The following is a 17,006-nucleotide window of genomic DNA, read 5'->3' on the forward strand; positions in this document are numbered from 1 at the left end:
GCTAAGTGAAATAAGTCAGACAGAGAAAGACAAATACAGTATGATTTCACTGAAATGTGGAATCTAAAAAAACAAACAGAAATAGATTCATAAGGACAGAGAACCTGTGGTTGCCAAAGAGGAGGAGGTAGGGATAAGTCAAACAGGTGAGGGGATTTAGAGGTACAAACTTCTGGTTATAAAACAAATAAGTCACAGGGATCAAAAGTACAGCATAGGGAATATAGTTAATAATACTATAATAACCGTATGGTGACAGAAGGCAACTGCACTTAGTGTGGTGAGCACTGCATAATGTACAGAATTGTCAAATCACTATGTTGTACACCTGAAACTAATATAACACTGTATGTCAACCATACTTCAATTAAATACATACATAAAGTAAAATAAAATAAAATGGCAAAAAAGATATTCCACTTTTATTTGGCCTATGGAGAAGACCTATAAAAGAGGGGAGGGGTCAGAACCAGCACAGCATAAAACTTCCACAGAGTGGAGAAGCCAACCAGGGCCATCTCTTTGGTTGCCCTAAACAGCAATGAGATGGGGAACACGAACCAGCGACTAAGAGAAGGGTTCTGGTGCCAAATACACTGAAGCCCCAAGGCTGTAAATAGTCCACAGAGGGATTTTTTTCACCCAGGAAGTATTTACAGAAAATTTAATAGAAAAAATATTTTTTAATTGAAAAAAAAGGGAAAAATTAATAGAAACATTCTAATGGCGTAATGAGATCAGGAAGGATACAACGAGGATTACCTTAACCTGTGAATGATAATAGTTCAGGACAATGGAGAAAGATACTACTAACCCTTAGACTTGTTTTTTCTTTATGTTCAGTTAAAAGTACTACTCCATGATATAAGTTTAGCTGTGGCTAAGTATGTGTTTGTTTTTAAAAGATTTTATTTACTTATTTGAGAGAGAGAGAGCGCATGCTCATGAGAGAGAGCACAGGGGGTGGGGGCAGAGGGAGAGGGAGCAGCAGACTCCCCGCTGAGCAGGGAGCCTGATGCGGGGCTCCATCCCAGGACCCTGGGATCATGACCTGAGCCAAAGGCAGATGCTCAACCAACTGAGCCACCCAGGCATCTCTAAGTATGTGGTTTAAAAAAGAAAAGCATAATTTCTAAGAGGAGAATAGTGAAAACCAAACAAAACAACAACAACAAAAACTTAAGGACCTAAAGAATCAAGTACAAGATAAGAGAGACTAAAAAAATGAGTTCCTTTTATATGTCCAGGAGTAAATCTGGCAGTATTAATCTCCCTTGTGGGTTCAGAACACAGAAAACAGAAAAGCTAGTTCGATAAAATGCCTTGAGTGTTCAGTTTTTAAAAAGTGAAGGCTGACAACACTGACTCAAGGCAAAATGGCAGAGGATGCCATGTTGGTAGTGGCAATCCTCCCTTGGTAGTGGTAGGTGGATTGCCACTACCAACATGGCATCCTCTGCCATTTTGGCATCCACTGTCCATTTCAGTAGGGTCTGTGGCCCCTGAAAAGGTTCTGACCCAGGAGTGCCTTCCCCTTCATTATCCTCTGGCTCCCACATTACCCATCTTGTGGATACGTGGTCCTTTGATCTCAGAGCACACTAGGATGCCAGAGAATTCTGTTTCTACCCAACACCATACTGATTTCACACTTATCCTTCCAACTTCCGGATATGTACTGGCTTAATCTGACTTTCTAGTATAGCACCGAAACAGGAATTTTTCTCTCCAACTCCACATGCATGAATACCCCACCCCCAAGGGAAATGGCAGAATTCTAACTATGGTCAATGATCATCAGCCTCACGACAGTTTAAACGGAACAAACGTTGGTGCCTCCTTAACAGTACACACAGCAGTTTCATTCACCTGGCCTCATTTTCTTCTCACAGAGCCCAATAAGGTGAATACCACTTTACCAAAGAGAAAACAGATTACCTTGGAGAGGTCAAGTAACAGCTAAGGATCCACCCTAGGGTCTCAGCCTACCAGTCTCCTGATTCTAAGGCTCCATGATACCTTGTGAACTCCCACTGCACACGACTCAGTCATGGTTAGAAGTGTGACAGCTCCGGTCATGCCTTCTTTTGAATCCTAGTTCCCCTCCCTAGGTGACCTTGGTCAAGCCACCTAACCCCCCTGAGCCTTAGTCTCTCCACCTACAAACGGGAATGATATTAGTACCTACTTTATAGGTCGTGAGAATTAAGTGAAATGGTGTATATAAAGTCCTTAGTACAATGCGCAAAACATAAAAATCAGTCAATAAATAGAAGCTATTCTTGTCATAAATACCTTTACTTTACGGGTCTATCTGTGCATATGTACTCACACATATGGTTCTCAGTCAAGCACTCTGGAGATCTTTCTTGCCTCTTGCATGACTACCTTTTACAAGTGCCCTTCACGGGGGGGTGGGGGGGTGCTACTGAATTCTGCATCCCTTCTTTCTGATCTTTAGAAGCCCCTGGGTCACCCCCAACCCTCTAAATCCCACCTCCGGGCCATTGCCTTCCTTCTCCCTCCCCTTCTCCAAGGTCTCTGAGGAAAGAAGGGCAGGGCAGAACCATGGAAATAATGGGGGGATGTCCTGGGGCCAAAGAAATGGCAGCAGCACCAAGCCAGTGACTCTTCCAGGAGCCATGGAAGCCTCAGGGTTAGGAACAGATCTATTCACATACTAGAATATGCCACGTATTCTGAACCCACAAGGGAGACTAACACTTCTGGAACCAGGCCTGGGAATATAAAAGGAAATTGTTCTCTTAGTCTGTCTTATCTTGTACTTGATTCTTGAGGCTGACCATCATGCTACAGATTTCCCCTTTGCCATAGTTTGACAAGCCCTGAAATAAAAGCCCCTCCACCCTCCCCTCTTCCATGGTAGCTGGCCCTCCATTTATCACACAGCCAGCTCATCAGGAAGCACTTCACAGCACCTTCAGAAGCAGGGCACTCACAGAAAGCAAATACTTGTGAATTAAAGGAGAAGCATTGTTGGCACTCGATGGGTGTTTTAAATACTCAAAATGATAGCAGGATGCACTCAAGATCACACACCACAGCCCCAAAGCCTCAATTCTGCCAACACCCCTTCCAAAACTATAAATAAGAGCTTTGGCTCAGAGCTATAGGAATAATTCAAGCATTGTTCCATTGCAGACCCCTTCTCTGTCTCAGGCCCAAATCTGTCACTTTATTATTTAATCACTTCACATCGGAAGTCCTAAGACCCTGCTTCAAAGTCCCACTCGCTGTGCCAGGAGGGAAGAGCACCTGCTGGGAGCCAGACTCTGCTTTTCCTGCTTAATCTTCATGACCACCCTGGACCAACTGAATGGTGTGCTCCTTTTTCAAGATGCAGAACCTGAGACTTTGACATAGTGGGTGACTTGCCCAGGAGCCACACTAAGAGGCCAAGGGCAGGATTCACACACAGGTCTGTCAACTCCCAGCCGGGTTCTCGCTGCCACTTGGACAGCTGCCAATCCATTTCCCTTGCTTCCCAAACACAGAAACCAAGACCAAAGAATTGGTGCCTAGAGTCAGCAGTACACACCTAGATTCAGAACCCAGGCGTCCTGCATCCTTTTGGGCACATCATGTTCTTCATTCACCTCGTCTTTATCAAAAAAGATTTTGTGTCCCAAAATCGTTTCCTAAAAGAACAACTTTATTTTTTTCTCTTCTAAACAAACCAGTTTAAAAGCTGCATAAAACCTGCCCTACTTAGAACTTCCACGTAAGATTTGGCTTTTGTGAATGGTAAATCAAATTCAGCATTACTCAGGGACTCATCACCCCAAGTAGCTAATGAAGATAATCCATCAGAGCTGCGCAACGTTATTGGGCCATTCCTGCCCAAGGAAATAACAAAAACAGCCAGGGAAAAAAAAACCACCAGGAATTAAATGGGGAAACAGATGACATTTAATTATATAAATATTCTCACCAATGCTCTGAGGAATGGAATTATTGGTTTGCTGGGCAGCCCCTCATTGAACCAGGCAGCAGAGGAGATTTATACCACAGAGTTCATGTTTTCATTAGAATTCATACAGCCTGTATTTAGAAAGTAGGTGTCTGGAAGCTTGATGATATTGTGTGTTCATAATCTGACGCTGTAATGTGGTGGTGTTAAAAAGAGGAGGGAGGCTCCTCTCTTATTCCTTTGATATTTACATTTTATTAGTGTTATTATTTGACATAATTACATACAAAGAATTAGCTATGTTAATTAATGCTGCCTTAATGCAGTCATAATTGCTTCCATTTATTCTAGAACATAAGTGAATTTATAAATTTATTTTCACTTGGAATTTGAGTGACTTATTGGATTCACATTTTTAAAAACCAAACTCTATTTGCCCATGCTCTCTAAACAAGCCAGCAGAGGAAAGACATTGTCTAGAGTTTTAGCTAAAATGGTCCTCAGGCTAAATTCATGAAATGGAAAAAGAAAGGTATCTTAAGGATAAGCCACTGATTCACCCCCAACTCCATATTTCTAGTCCCCTGTTAGGTTTGTTTGATATTATTTTTATTCCACTTCCACTGCAATGAAGCTGAATTAAGTGGCCCAAAGAGAATTTCAAATGGACTTTTTTGCACATTTTCAAATGACAAAGTGCAAAGAACACAAAGACAAGCACTTGATTTTAACATTATAACTGACTAGTGTTTCTAAAGGGTTTCAAAGATTTCAAGTTCTAAAGGTATTTTCCTGGGAAAAACCAATGAAAACTTTACAAGCATTTTCTGCCAAATTTAACAGTGAAATGTCCACTAAGAATTAATATTCTAGAATTACAAATGTATTTCCTAAAAAAAAATTAGTTAAGTAATCAGAGACAATTTTCTACCAATGTACCTTTTCATGAAATATGGTTCTCCCATCATTTATATCCAAATAGCATGTTAACAAGGTTTTTGCCAGAAATAACGAATTTAAAAGGCAATGCCAATCAAATTCTGTCTTAGAAAAGGCAACTTCTCTCCAGTTTCCCCACCACACACACACACACACACACACACACACACACACACACACACACACAAATCTGCTTTACTAGAGAGCTTTGACAGAGATGTTATCCTGGAACAAATTTCAATAAATTGAAGGAACTGCAGTTCTTTCACTGAATTCTGTATGGAGAACCAGAACCGTACTTCCGGGCATTTTCCAAAAAGGTTAAAGGAAAAGGCATCACAAAGCTCCAGAAATGAGAGTTAAGATCCTTCCACACGCACACCAGGACCAGGGGTCTGGAGCCCCACCCTAATTCTTGCATCTGAGACCTGGAAAGGATTTAGTGGTCATCACATCCCACCTGAACCATCTCTGATTTGGTCACAGAGAGGTAGGGAAAGGACTGCAGAGCTGGTCGTCTTGCTAACCCACTTTTCCTGCAGGAAGCACGATCCATGCGGGTTCTGTGCCCCTGCCTGCAGGGGTGGGAATGTGCCCCACATTTCTATCTTTGGCTCAAGCCTCCCCTGGAACTCCTCGCCCCTGTGCGCTGACTGTTCAGGCCACCCCAACTGGCCCAGCATCTGTGCTTAGACCTGTACTAGACATGGCAAAAGGAGTGGGCAAACCTTCCGCCCAAATCTTCTCCTGGGCGGTCATCCTCGCTCACTCAGTATCACCGCTCTCCTTCCCCTGGCTCAGGCTTTCAACCAATGGGCCATCCTTGACTCCTCCCTTGGGTCGCAAAGCCCACAACCAGTCTGTCGCATAATCCCATTGGCTGTACCTTCACAGTAAATCCAGAATCCAACCACCACTTGCCATGGGGACCCAAGCCATCACTGTCTCCCACCAGAATTACTGCACTAATCTCCCCAACTGGCCTCCCTGTTCCGCCTTGGCCATCTCCATCCCAATAAACTCTCAGTACAATAGCCAGGGTGAGACTTTCAAGCCATTAAGTCATATCATGTCACCCCTCTGATCCAGTAAATTCCTATCTCAGAACAGAAGCCAAATTCCTTATAATGGCCCACGAGAACCCACATAATCTGGCACCTACCCCTCTCCCCCACCAACCCCTTGAACCTCCTCTCCCTAAACTCATCTCCTACTACTCTACCTTCCCCTCACTCTACTCTGGCCATACTGGCCTTCAGCTGTTCCTTAAACTTTCTGGGCACAATCCTGCCTTGGGACTTCTGCACCAACATTCCCTGTGTGGAATGCTCTTCCCCCACACATTTACCTGGCACTCTCCCCTACTACCTTCAAGCCTTTGCTCAAATGACTCATCTTCATATCTGGTCATTCTATTTAAAATTGTACCACCACCATCCCTCACTTCACTGCACCACATTCCCACCTCCTTACAGTTTTAGGTTTTCCTTGTTTTATAACCTTCTAATATAATATGTAATTTACGTAAGGTTTCAAGTCTGGCGCCCCCACCCTCCCCAACTGAATTTAAAATCCATGATGGCAGAACTTTTTTTTCTTTTGTTGTCTGCTGGATCCCCAGTGCCTAGAACAGCACCTGGAACATAGCAGACACTCAATAAATACTAACTGAATGAGTGGATTTTGACAGATCCTGTGTGACCTATACCATCTCTCCCTCCCTCCTCTCCTCCTGCCAGCCCACTCTTCCTACTCCCTCTCCCTCCCACTAGAACGCTATGGAACCCCGAGGGCAGGTATCCTGTCCTTGTCATCTCTGTGCTCTAGTATCAAGTACTGGAGCCTGGCACAGAGAATGTCTTGCTTTCCTTTCCACATCTCCCCTCCTTGACGGTGGGAAAAAGGTATTATACCTCTATTTCCCTTGTACTTCCTTAACCATATAGCAGATACACCACAGCCCAGAGATCTCTCTAGATGTCCTCTCTTCACAGTAAGCACTTCACCTCAGACTCAACCCATCCAAATCTACACATAGCACTCTCCCCTCCACCCTGCTCTGACCCTTATGTCAATGAATGACATCACCCTCTACACCCAGCTGCCCGTGCAGGAAAGCCAGTTGCAAGCACTCCCCAAACCCCACATAAAACCAATCACAAATTCCCATAGACTGTACTTCTTAGATACCCCTGGGATCCATGTACGTCTCACCACCCTCACTACCCTGGTCTGTCTACTACCATCTTTCACCTGCCTATCTCCTGTACCCATTTAATCATCTTTTTCAATGCAGTAAGAGTAATCATTGTAAAATCTGTACCAGATAATGCCACTCCACCGCTTAAAACCCTCCAAGGGCCATCAGGGAAATGTAAATCAAAATTTTAATGAAGTACCACCTCACACCCACCCAGAAGTATAATGAGCTACTACCTCACACCCACTAGGATGCCTATAATAAAAAAGACAGACAATAACAAATGTTGGGTAGGATGTGGAGAGACTGGACCCCTCTGCTGATGGAACACAATGCTGGTGAGATTGGAAAATGGTGCAGGAAAATAGTCTCTGGCAGCTCCTCAAAATGTTAAACATAGAGTTACCACACGACCCAGCAATTCCATTCCTAGATATATACAAGAGAAAATAAAACAAATGTCCACACAAAATCTTGTATGCAATTAATCATAGCAGCATTATTCATAATAGGCAAAAAGTGGAAACAACCCAAATGTCCATCAATGGAATATTATTCAGCAATAAAAAGAAGTAAAGTACTGACATATGCTACAACATGGATGAACCCTGAAAACTTAGGATAAGTGAAAGATGCCAAAAGACCACATATTATATGATTTCATTTCATTTATATGGAATGTCCCCAGCAGACAAATCCATAAAGACAGAAAATAGATTAGTATTTGCCTAGGGAGAGGGGTGAGTTGAGAGGAAATGAGGAATGACTATAAGCAAGTACAGGGTTTCTTTCTGGGGTGATGAAATGTTCTAAAATTGATTGTGGTGATGGTTGAACAACTGTGTGGCATTGCACTGTATACTTAAATAGGTGAAATGTGTGGTATATGAATTATATCTCAATAAAGCTGTTATTAAAGAGAGGGAAGTGGGGGAGAGAGAGAGACTTACCAACCAATTGCAATACATGGGCCTTCTTTAGATCCTGACTTGAACAAAGTATAAGGAAAATTTGACTCTGACTCTAATATTTAATGATATTAAAAAATGACTATTAAATTTTCAGAGTGAAAAAAAAAAAAACCTACCAGAACCATCATTTGGTCTGTAATTAACTGGAAGTCTAAGAGATGGCTTCCAGATCCCTTACAGCCAAGCCCTGCATCTCTCTGCAGCCATTTCCCACCACTGTGTACTCCTAAGCCCTCCTCATCAGCCTCAACCCTAAACCTTATTTCAGCAACAGTGATCTTTTTAGAAATTCTTTACAAGCGTCATGCTATTTTAATTCCTCAAATCAACAGACATATCAACTAGGCCAACCAGTGATTATACCCAAGAAAACTAAGGCCCCCAGGTCACACTGTTAGACAGGGACAGAACTGGAACTAGCGCCAAGGCTTCTTTTTTTTTTTTTTTTTAAGATTTATTTATTTATTTGAGAGAGAGAGAGAGCGTGCACGCATACACAAGCACTCATGGGGTGCAGGGCAAAGAGAGATCATCTCAAGCAGACCCCCAGCTGATCATCGTGAAGTCCAATGCAGGGCTCCAGATGGGGCTGGATCGCACAGCCCTGAGACCGTGACCCCAGATGAAACCAAGAATCGGATGCTCAAGAGACTGAGCCACCCAGGCGCCCCCTAGTGCCAGGACTGCTTAATCCCGGTACAACTCCATTTCCATTGTCCGCTTACTTAAACTCAAGTAGCACACAATTCAGAGAAGTATTAACTTGATCTTTACTACCATGAATTTTCTCAAAAATGTCATCGCTTTGGAGACTATTTGAAACCATTTACTTTCAGGTATCAGCAGCCTGATGTTGTAAGATGATTATGTAAAAAAAAAAAAAAAAAGCAAACAAACAAACAAAAAAACAAAAAACAGAGTCAGACAGAATTGGGTTTAAATCTCAACTTGACACTTCACTCACCACGTGACTTTGTGAAAGGCACTGAACATGCGGAGCCTGTTTCCTCATCATAACATGGAGATAATGAAGGATGGAGACAATTTCAGTATAAAACAGCACATTTCCAAGCACATAGGAAGCATTCCATAAATGACAGCATTCTTAGTAATTCCATTGTTACCATAATTCCCTGGGGAAAATGTAAAAATCTATTTTGATCTAATATATAAAGAATCTCCTAATTTTATAAAGAACTAAGCTGACTGACACAGAACCAGAAGAAAACAAGTACAACTGCGTAACTGGAAAATTCCATCCCATTACCACTATTCAATAGAACTGCATCAGCATTCATTTTCCATGGTGGGAGGTAGTGGAGAAAGAATATACTGGTTTTATTGGAAATTATTTCCCAGACACTATGCTAGCACCGTACCCTTATGCTTCTGTGTGGGGGAAAAAAAGACTAATGGGTTATCTTTTTTACTTATTTTTAATTATTTTTCATTTTGAAAAATTTCAAACCTACAGAAATGTTGAAACAATAGTACACTGAACACTGATGTACTCCTCACCCAGGTTCATCAACTATTAACACCTTGACCAATCTTCTCTCTCACTCTCACACACACATGTAGAATACACAAGTTTTCCTTCTGCTTTATACAAAAGTGGGCTTAAGACATCATAAAATTACTTTAACAATAATTCCTTCAAGAAAAAGGAATTTCTCCAAAAAAAGAACAAGGATCTTCTCCCATCTAACCATGCCTTTAAAAAAAGTGAACATTAATTCAATATTATCACCCAACATAAAGCCCATAACTCAAATTTCCCCACTTGTTTCACAAATGTCCTTTATTTTGTTTGTTTGTTTTGATCCAGAATCCAATCAAGTTCCATTCATTGCAATTGGCTATTATTTCTCCTTAGGCTCCCCTAATGTGAAACAGTGTCTGCATTTCCCTCTGTTCTTTATGACATTAAATCACTTAAGGAGTCAGGACCAATCCTGCGGAAGTCAGGTACCCCCATTCCATCCTATCAGGACTCTCACTATTTGGGATGCTAACCTTGACCATTTGGTTAATGTGCTGACACCCAATCTTTCCTTCTCCTTAGTAATTTGTGGAGTGATACCTGAAGAACATGAGAATATTCTGTTCTTCACCATCAACGACTTTTCTCCCCATGGTTTTAGCATCCATCCTGAGTCCATGACTACACTGGTGTTACAAAATGATGACTTTTTAACTCCATAATTCCTTGTGTATTTGTTACCTAACCTCCATCTCCGCAGCAGAGCTTCTCCCTACTTCTGCCTTCCTAACTCTCTCTCATCACAGTGGACTCATAAGTTTTTTATTTTATTTTAATATGCGATAATCCATGATCATCAAGATTCTGCTTGATGATGCAATGGTTCCAAGTTTGGCTAGTGAGTGTCCCTTTCAGCTGGTCCCTTGACCTGACCTCATCAGTCTATCAGCACTTCCTTACTTCTGGCACAACCAAATATCTCAGGCTCAATTTCTCCAATGGTTTCTTTCATTGGAATATGGAATCTAGAAATCAAGATCTGGGCATTAGAGATGCTCATTACTAGTAGCATGACATGGCTTCTAGGTTCTTACAGTAATTACAGCTAGGGTGTGTGTGTGTGTATAACATCAGCTCATACTGATATTTTTGACTCAAAACTAATAGCATGAGATCCTTCCTTACACTCCCCTTTTTCCATATTTGTGTCCCTCCTTCATTCACAGTAATAATTCTGATTCCAACACATTATATTTACTCATTTGCTCTCTCTCTCTCTTTTTTCTTTTTAAAGATTTATTTATTTATTTTAGAAGGAGTGTGCTGGGGGGGGCAGTGCAGAGGGAGAGGGAATCTCAAGAAGACTCCCTGCTGAGTGTAGAGCCCGATGCAGGGCTTGATGCAGGGCTCAATATGGGGCTCAATCTCATGACCCTGAGATCACAACCCTGAGATCATGACCTGAGCAGAAACCAAGAGTGGGATGCTTAACAGACTGCACCACCCAGGCACCCCTGCTCTCTCTTAAATAGGAACAAAATATATTCTGAATTTTATCACCAATATCTCAACAAAATATATTGTGAATTTTATCCCCACAAGCCTACTAAAAAAACAAAAACAAAACTTCAATGTTTCTTTATACTTCCTTTTGTCATTAGACTACATGCAGTGTGGGTATAATTTTTGAAATACAGGACCCTTTGGCAAGATTAGAATAAAAAGATCTTAATGATTCTGTTAATCATAAAATCAGTTTGTTCTCTCAAAATGTGAATTTAAGATAATACCAATACATACACATATAAGAATCAAACTCTATTAAAATTAGCCTTCACATTAAGTTTTACAGTACCTGTGGTATTTAAATAATGTTAAGCTTTTGTGAATCAATGTTGCAGGGCATTTAAAGACCATGGTCCCAATTTCCATAGAAACAATAGATCACTATTTCCAAGAAAAAAAATTAAAATCTTTTTCAATACATTAGTAATTTTCTTAAGATGACCTTCCAACAATTAATAGGTCTGACCCATGCTTTAACATTATTTCACAAGAAGTAAGTGAAATTGTTCTATTTAAAATGGAATTTATTGTTCCTATAAAACATAAATATGGCCTTGAAGGCTTATATCTTATTGAAGCAGATTTTGGTAGTATCTTATTAGCTAGTGCTTTTAATCGGGTGGTCACATCTACCATCACCTTGGTAAGATGGCTACTTCTCTGCAAGATTTGAAAGCAAGTGTCCCCACCCACAGAGATTTAATTAGTAAATGTGTTTTGACCATTTCTCATCCCTTAAGAAGATCAGGTCTTACCCTTCCTTGCATTCTACTTTCAACAGATAAAACCCACATTATGTGTTGAGGATCCCAGACTAGTATTTCCTCTCCTCCCTATCTCTGAAAGTCCAGACTGAGTGGTTTTGACTTAAACTTAGACTATCAGACATTGACTACCCACATGAAAATGGTCAAAACACCATTGTTGTGTTTCTTTCTGTATGATGTTAAACATCTCAATAATTTATAATTAATGAAGTCAACAAGAAGCATCCTAAAACTTTGATCCTAAATAGAATGAATTTTAGACTGAAATGGAGACTACAGGAATCAAAACTAATTTCATGCCCTCGTTCTCCACTTGCTTCTTCCAGAAGTATATTTAGGAACACCACAGCACACTCTTCGTTATGGGAAAAGCAGCCAAAGCAGTTAATGTGCTTTTCTGATGGTCAGCAACACCCTCACTTGTGCTACTGACTGCTGTCACTGTGGGAAGTGACCAACATCAAAACCCCACCTTTCAGCCAGAAAGAGTCATCACTAGATCTGTCATACCCCTACGGTGGATCTTATGCCTTAAAAAGAGAAAAAGAGACTAGAAGGCTGGAGCAGAAGACAGATGCTGGTGTAAGCGTTCTCCAAAGGCAAAGAAGAGTAAAGGTGAACGGGGTAAAGATAGCCTGGGCGAATGGAGAGGTGAAAGAGGAAATGCACGCAGTGGGTAAGTAACAAAGACGAGATTAGTTAGTAGGAGGGAAATGAAGGCAGAACACGTGGTGGAAAGAACAATTCAGTTGGAAGAAAGCCTCGTTGCCTTCTTGCCTCACCTCATGGCTCATCAGTGTTTCCACACCAGGCAACAGTTTGGCCATGCCAACTTCTCAGGCTTCTGCTTTCCCACGTTCTGAATGAAATCCTCCACTCATTTCTTAAATTGTGGCAAAATACATATAACATGAAATCGACCATCTTAACCATTCTGAAGTGTGCAGTACAGTGGCATTAGATATACTCACATTGTTGTGCAACCCTCAGCGCCATCCATCTCTAGAACTTTTTCATCTTCCCAAACTGAAACTCTGTCCCCAGGAAACACGAACTCCCCACCCTCCCCCCGCCCCCAGCCCCTGGCAGTCCCCATTCTACTTCCTGTCTCTGTGAATTTGACTGCTCCAGGAACCTCATGTAAATGGATTGTAGAGTATTTATCCTTTTGTAACTGGCTTATTTCACTTAACAGAATGTCCTCAAGGTTCTTTCACGTTGTAGGCTGTGTCAGAATGTCCCTCTTTTTAAGGCTGAATAATATTCCACTGCATATACAGATCACATTTTTTTATGTATTCATCCACCAATGGATATCTGGGTTGTTTCCGCCTTTTGGTTATTGTGAATCATGCTGTGTTCATGCTCCTCCACTCATTTTTCACAACCTCCTTCAAAATGTACAGATAGCATTACCTCTTTATAAATATATTTTTAAAAAACAGATACTTCTCTACTTAGCAGAAGATCCACAGAATCTGAAAAACTGAAGAGAAATATTTGTTTTGATGATTCCCCACCCCAGATACCCAATCACTGATTTAGCCAATGTTTCTAAATATCCAGCCTGAAATAAGTTTGCCCCAGGATTCTTTACAGCCTTATGATTCAAATCCAGTGACTCATCTTCCTGTCAAGAAGATGAGGACTTGGGCAAAAAGAAATTGACACACACTAGTTCTTGGTCTTAAAAATACCTCTTTATTACACCTCCCGTCTGAGTCATAAAAACAAACTCCTTCTCTAATAGATTTTACATTTGACAAATTTATACTTTTATGACTCAATCCAATTTTATTTATATACATATACATATGCATATGTGTTTACATATGTGTATGTAGATCATATTTTTATACACACACATATATACATTTATTTACACACAGAGACATCTATTCTTCATCTATCCTTTCCAAACTGAAGTCCAATTTGCTGAATTTTCAAGGGGTTTTCCACTACAACACACAAAAAATATGCTTGCAACTTAACTGCACATAATAAAATTGCCAGGGCAGTTAAGTGAGCCATGTTTCAGAGTGGAGGTATGTAAATATACTTTTTCAAAGAACTACTTTAGGGGCGTCTGGCTGGCTTGGTTGGTAGAGCATGCAACTTCTGATCTTGGTGTCATGAGTTTGAGCCCAACATTGAGCGTAGAGCTCACTTAAAAAAAAATTTAAGGGGCGCCTGGGTGGCTCGTCGGTTAGGTGTATGACTCTTGATTTTGGCTCAGGTCATGATCTCAGGGTCCTGGAATCAAGCTCAGTGTCAGAGTCCACACTCAGCAAGGAGTCTGCTTCTCTCCCGCTCCCTCTGCCCCTCCCCCCACTCTCTCTCTCTCTCAAAATACATCTTTTTTAAAATTTTTCTAAAAATAACTATTTTAGAAGCATCCCCAGTTCTCTTTTGCATAAAACATAGTCTCATAAGTCTCATAAGACACCAAGGAAATAATGGTCAAGTAATGGGACACCAACGTGTGAAGCTATGTTACAAATTTTAAGTCAGATAAAAAGGCCTGGTAACCTTGTAAATGACCTCGTCCTTGACTTCAGGTGGAACACAGTCTTCTCACCAAGGAGCACATGCAGAGTAAGAAATAAGATTGATAGATTCATCTTCTCACCATTGCTTATCTCCAACAACTCTAAGTCCTAGTCAAACTTTTTTTGACTGCATGACCGCATGCAAAAACTCTAATCCCTTCCTTCTGCTAGAATGTTCTCCACCCCCATCTCTTCCTTTCTAACTCCTTTCCATCCACCAAGCCTCCATGAGGCTCTTCCTGACACCCTCATAGGCAGGCATGATTCCTCCCTCCCAACTAGAACAAATGGTATGTGATGGATTACCACCACGTCTTGTCTGCCCTGCCCTCCAAACACACCCATGTACACGCTGCCTTGCACTCCTTGAAATCACCTCCACCGGTGTGTTCAGGCAGCTGCATGAACCTGCCCGAGCCACACCTTACCCCACATCCATAAAATGAAGGGACCTGTCTGTGCTACCCACTCCACAGGGTCTGGGGCAGCTGAAACGATGCTGTAAAGAAACACAACTACAGTGCAGTGCAGGAAAGAGACAATGCAGGAGCTGAGGAGAAGAGAGCTGTGTTTTAAAACCCTGTGTGATTTTTATGCAGCGGCTTCAAAACAGCAGAGAGAACAGGCCAGCTTTTTTGATATAAGTCAAATTACCAAGTCAGACACAAAAACAAACTCACAGATATCTGTCAATCAAATGAGGCCATAATTGCTATGTGAGGCTGCTTTTTTCGTTGTTTGTTTCTGGAGATTTGAGGTCATATATTAACACATTAATTGAAATTTTGGTCATAATTAACATGTATTAAGCTGTTGATTACATGGTTGCATTTTGAAATTTTTAATTGGTTTGTTTCAATTGATAAAAGGTAATTTGTTTGGGGATGATGTTTAGAATTATGTATTTAATTATCATTAAATAGATAATTAATATAGTGTAGCAATAGTAAACAATGACTATGGTAATTATCATTGAAGTGCACATATTTGTACAAATATGACAGACTGATTTTCTCTCTAAAGTTGCTCTGGTCTTTGCTCCGAGCTGGTCGCACTGTTTCACTTCCTTCACAGATGTAATTAGCAACATCTCCCTGTCAGCCACTTGCTTCATCTGAAAAGAGCTTTGAGAAGCCATAAGGACAAAGGACATCCTAAAAGCCACATAGAGCTCCATTTTTCCCGCTTTGCAGATTACTCACTGAGAGCGCTTTTCTGCATTTTTAGTCAGCTCTAGGCATTCCCTCAGTATTAAATTGAACCTTTTTATTAAAGCATTCCTATATCATTAGGGCACTCTTTTCCCCAACCCAACGGAGTAATCATAATCCAAGAGAGGTAAAGCCTCCCATAGTGGTTTAAGTACCTCCACTAGAAAATCATAGCACTTACCAACAGACTGAGTATCACTATTTGTAAATTGACAGAGGAAGGTGGCAAAAACCTCAGTGTTTTTTTAAAACTGCTCTCCCTACAATAAATTAATTAATTAATTAAAATAAAATCCCCAACTCATAAGAAGTAATCATGAATAATATGGGCCCAGTTTTAAAATCCTGCCTGTCTGTCCCTCAACAAAATTGCTGTTACAGACCGAGCTCTCCTTCACCCACCAGGTTCCAGAAACACCTGGCACATCCCAGAGAACGTAGTAGCCTAGGGCTCCCCCAGCTTGTGGGTGCGAAGAGGTTGTTCCTATATCTTCCGAAGGGCAGCCAGAGGCTGCCAGAAAAAAGGCCCTGTGCTTGCCCTTCTGGGACTTTCTCTGTGCCTTCATTTCTCCTGTCACTCAGCACAGAGTGGGAACTCAAAGGCAACTGTGGTGGAAGAAAGAGGTGACTCGTTTAACAAACGTGGACCAGTCTCCACTCCTCACCCTCCCCAGCGCACGGAAAGGGGCGGCTTTCCCTCTCCCTGGCCACAGCTGCACATAACATATATTTTAGAGACACGCCCCCAACCCAGAACTCACTGTTTTCACAAGATAAAAATAAAATAAATGAACAAGCATGAATAAATTCCTAATTTAATAAACTTAAAGACCAGAGAACGAGGGGATATGATTGGCCAGACAGCTAAGGGAACCACAGAAAAAGTTAAGGTGGGGGTGGGCCCGGGGAGGGGAGGCCATAACTCTTCATTTGCATGAAAATGAGTTAGTCCTAGAGATCAATATTATCATCTTAAAATCAAGAAGACAAAACTACACTGTAACGTTTGATCTTATTCAAAAGTGTATTTTTAGATATTTTCCAAACTTCTAAAAAAACATAAAACAGCACAGGACACCTGGTGGCTCAGTTGGTTAAGTGACTGCCTTCGGCTCAGGTCATGATCCTGGAGTCCCGGGATCGAGTCCCGCATCGGGCTCCCTGCTCAGCGGGGAGTCTGCTCCTCCCTCTGACCCTCCCCCCTCTCGTGCTCTCTCTCTCCCTCTCTCTCTCTCTCTAATAAATAAATAAATAAATCTTTAAAAAAAAAAAACCATAAAACAGCTTATTTGACCGAGGGTCAAATTATTAACCAAGGGTCATTTTCCCAGCCTTAAGTGACACCAGCTGCACAAATATGACCTCATTTGGGTCACTCCACACTCGCAT

The 17,006-nt window shown here is 41.3% G+C and overlaps 1 protein-coding gene across 8 annotated transcripts in view; it reads right to left on the reverse strand.

The window, feature by feature from the left end:
• The window catches only part of MSRA (methionine sulfoxide reductase A), a 482,141-nt gene that overhangs the window by 360,986 nt on the left and 104,149 nt on the right, over positions 1 to 17,006 (reverse strand). Inside the window, exon 1 of one of the 8 annotated variants that reach the window (XM_078069455.1) lies at positions 12,829 to 12,868. The exons of the other annotated variants lie outside the window; for them this stretch is intronic. Within the exon in view, the coding sequence (XP_077925581.1) occupies positions 12,829 to 12,853 (25 nt within the window). The 5' untranslated portion in view covers positions 12,854 to 12,868. Of the gene's footprint in view, positions 1 to 12,828; positions 12,869 to 17,006 lie in introns of those variants that run through there. 8 annotated transcript variants of the gene reach the window in all.

This window comes from Halichoerus grypus, chromosome 3, assembly GCF_964656455.1.
Source record: "Halichoerus grypus chromosome 3, mHalGry1.hap1.1, whole genome shotgun sequence".
Lineage (NCBI taxonomy): Eukaryota > Metazoa > Chordata > Mammalia > Carnivora > Phocidae > Halichoerus > Halichoerus grypus.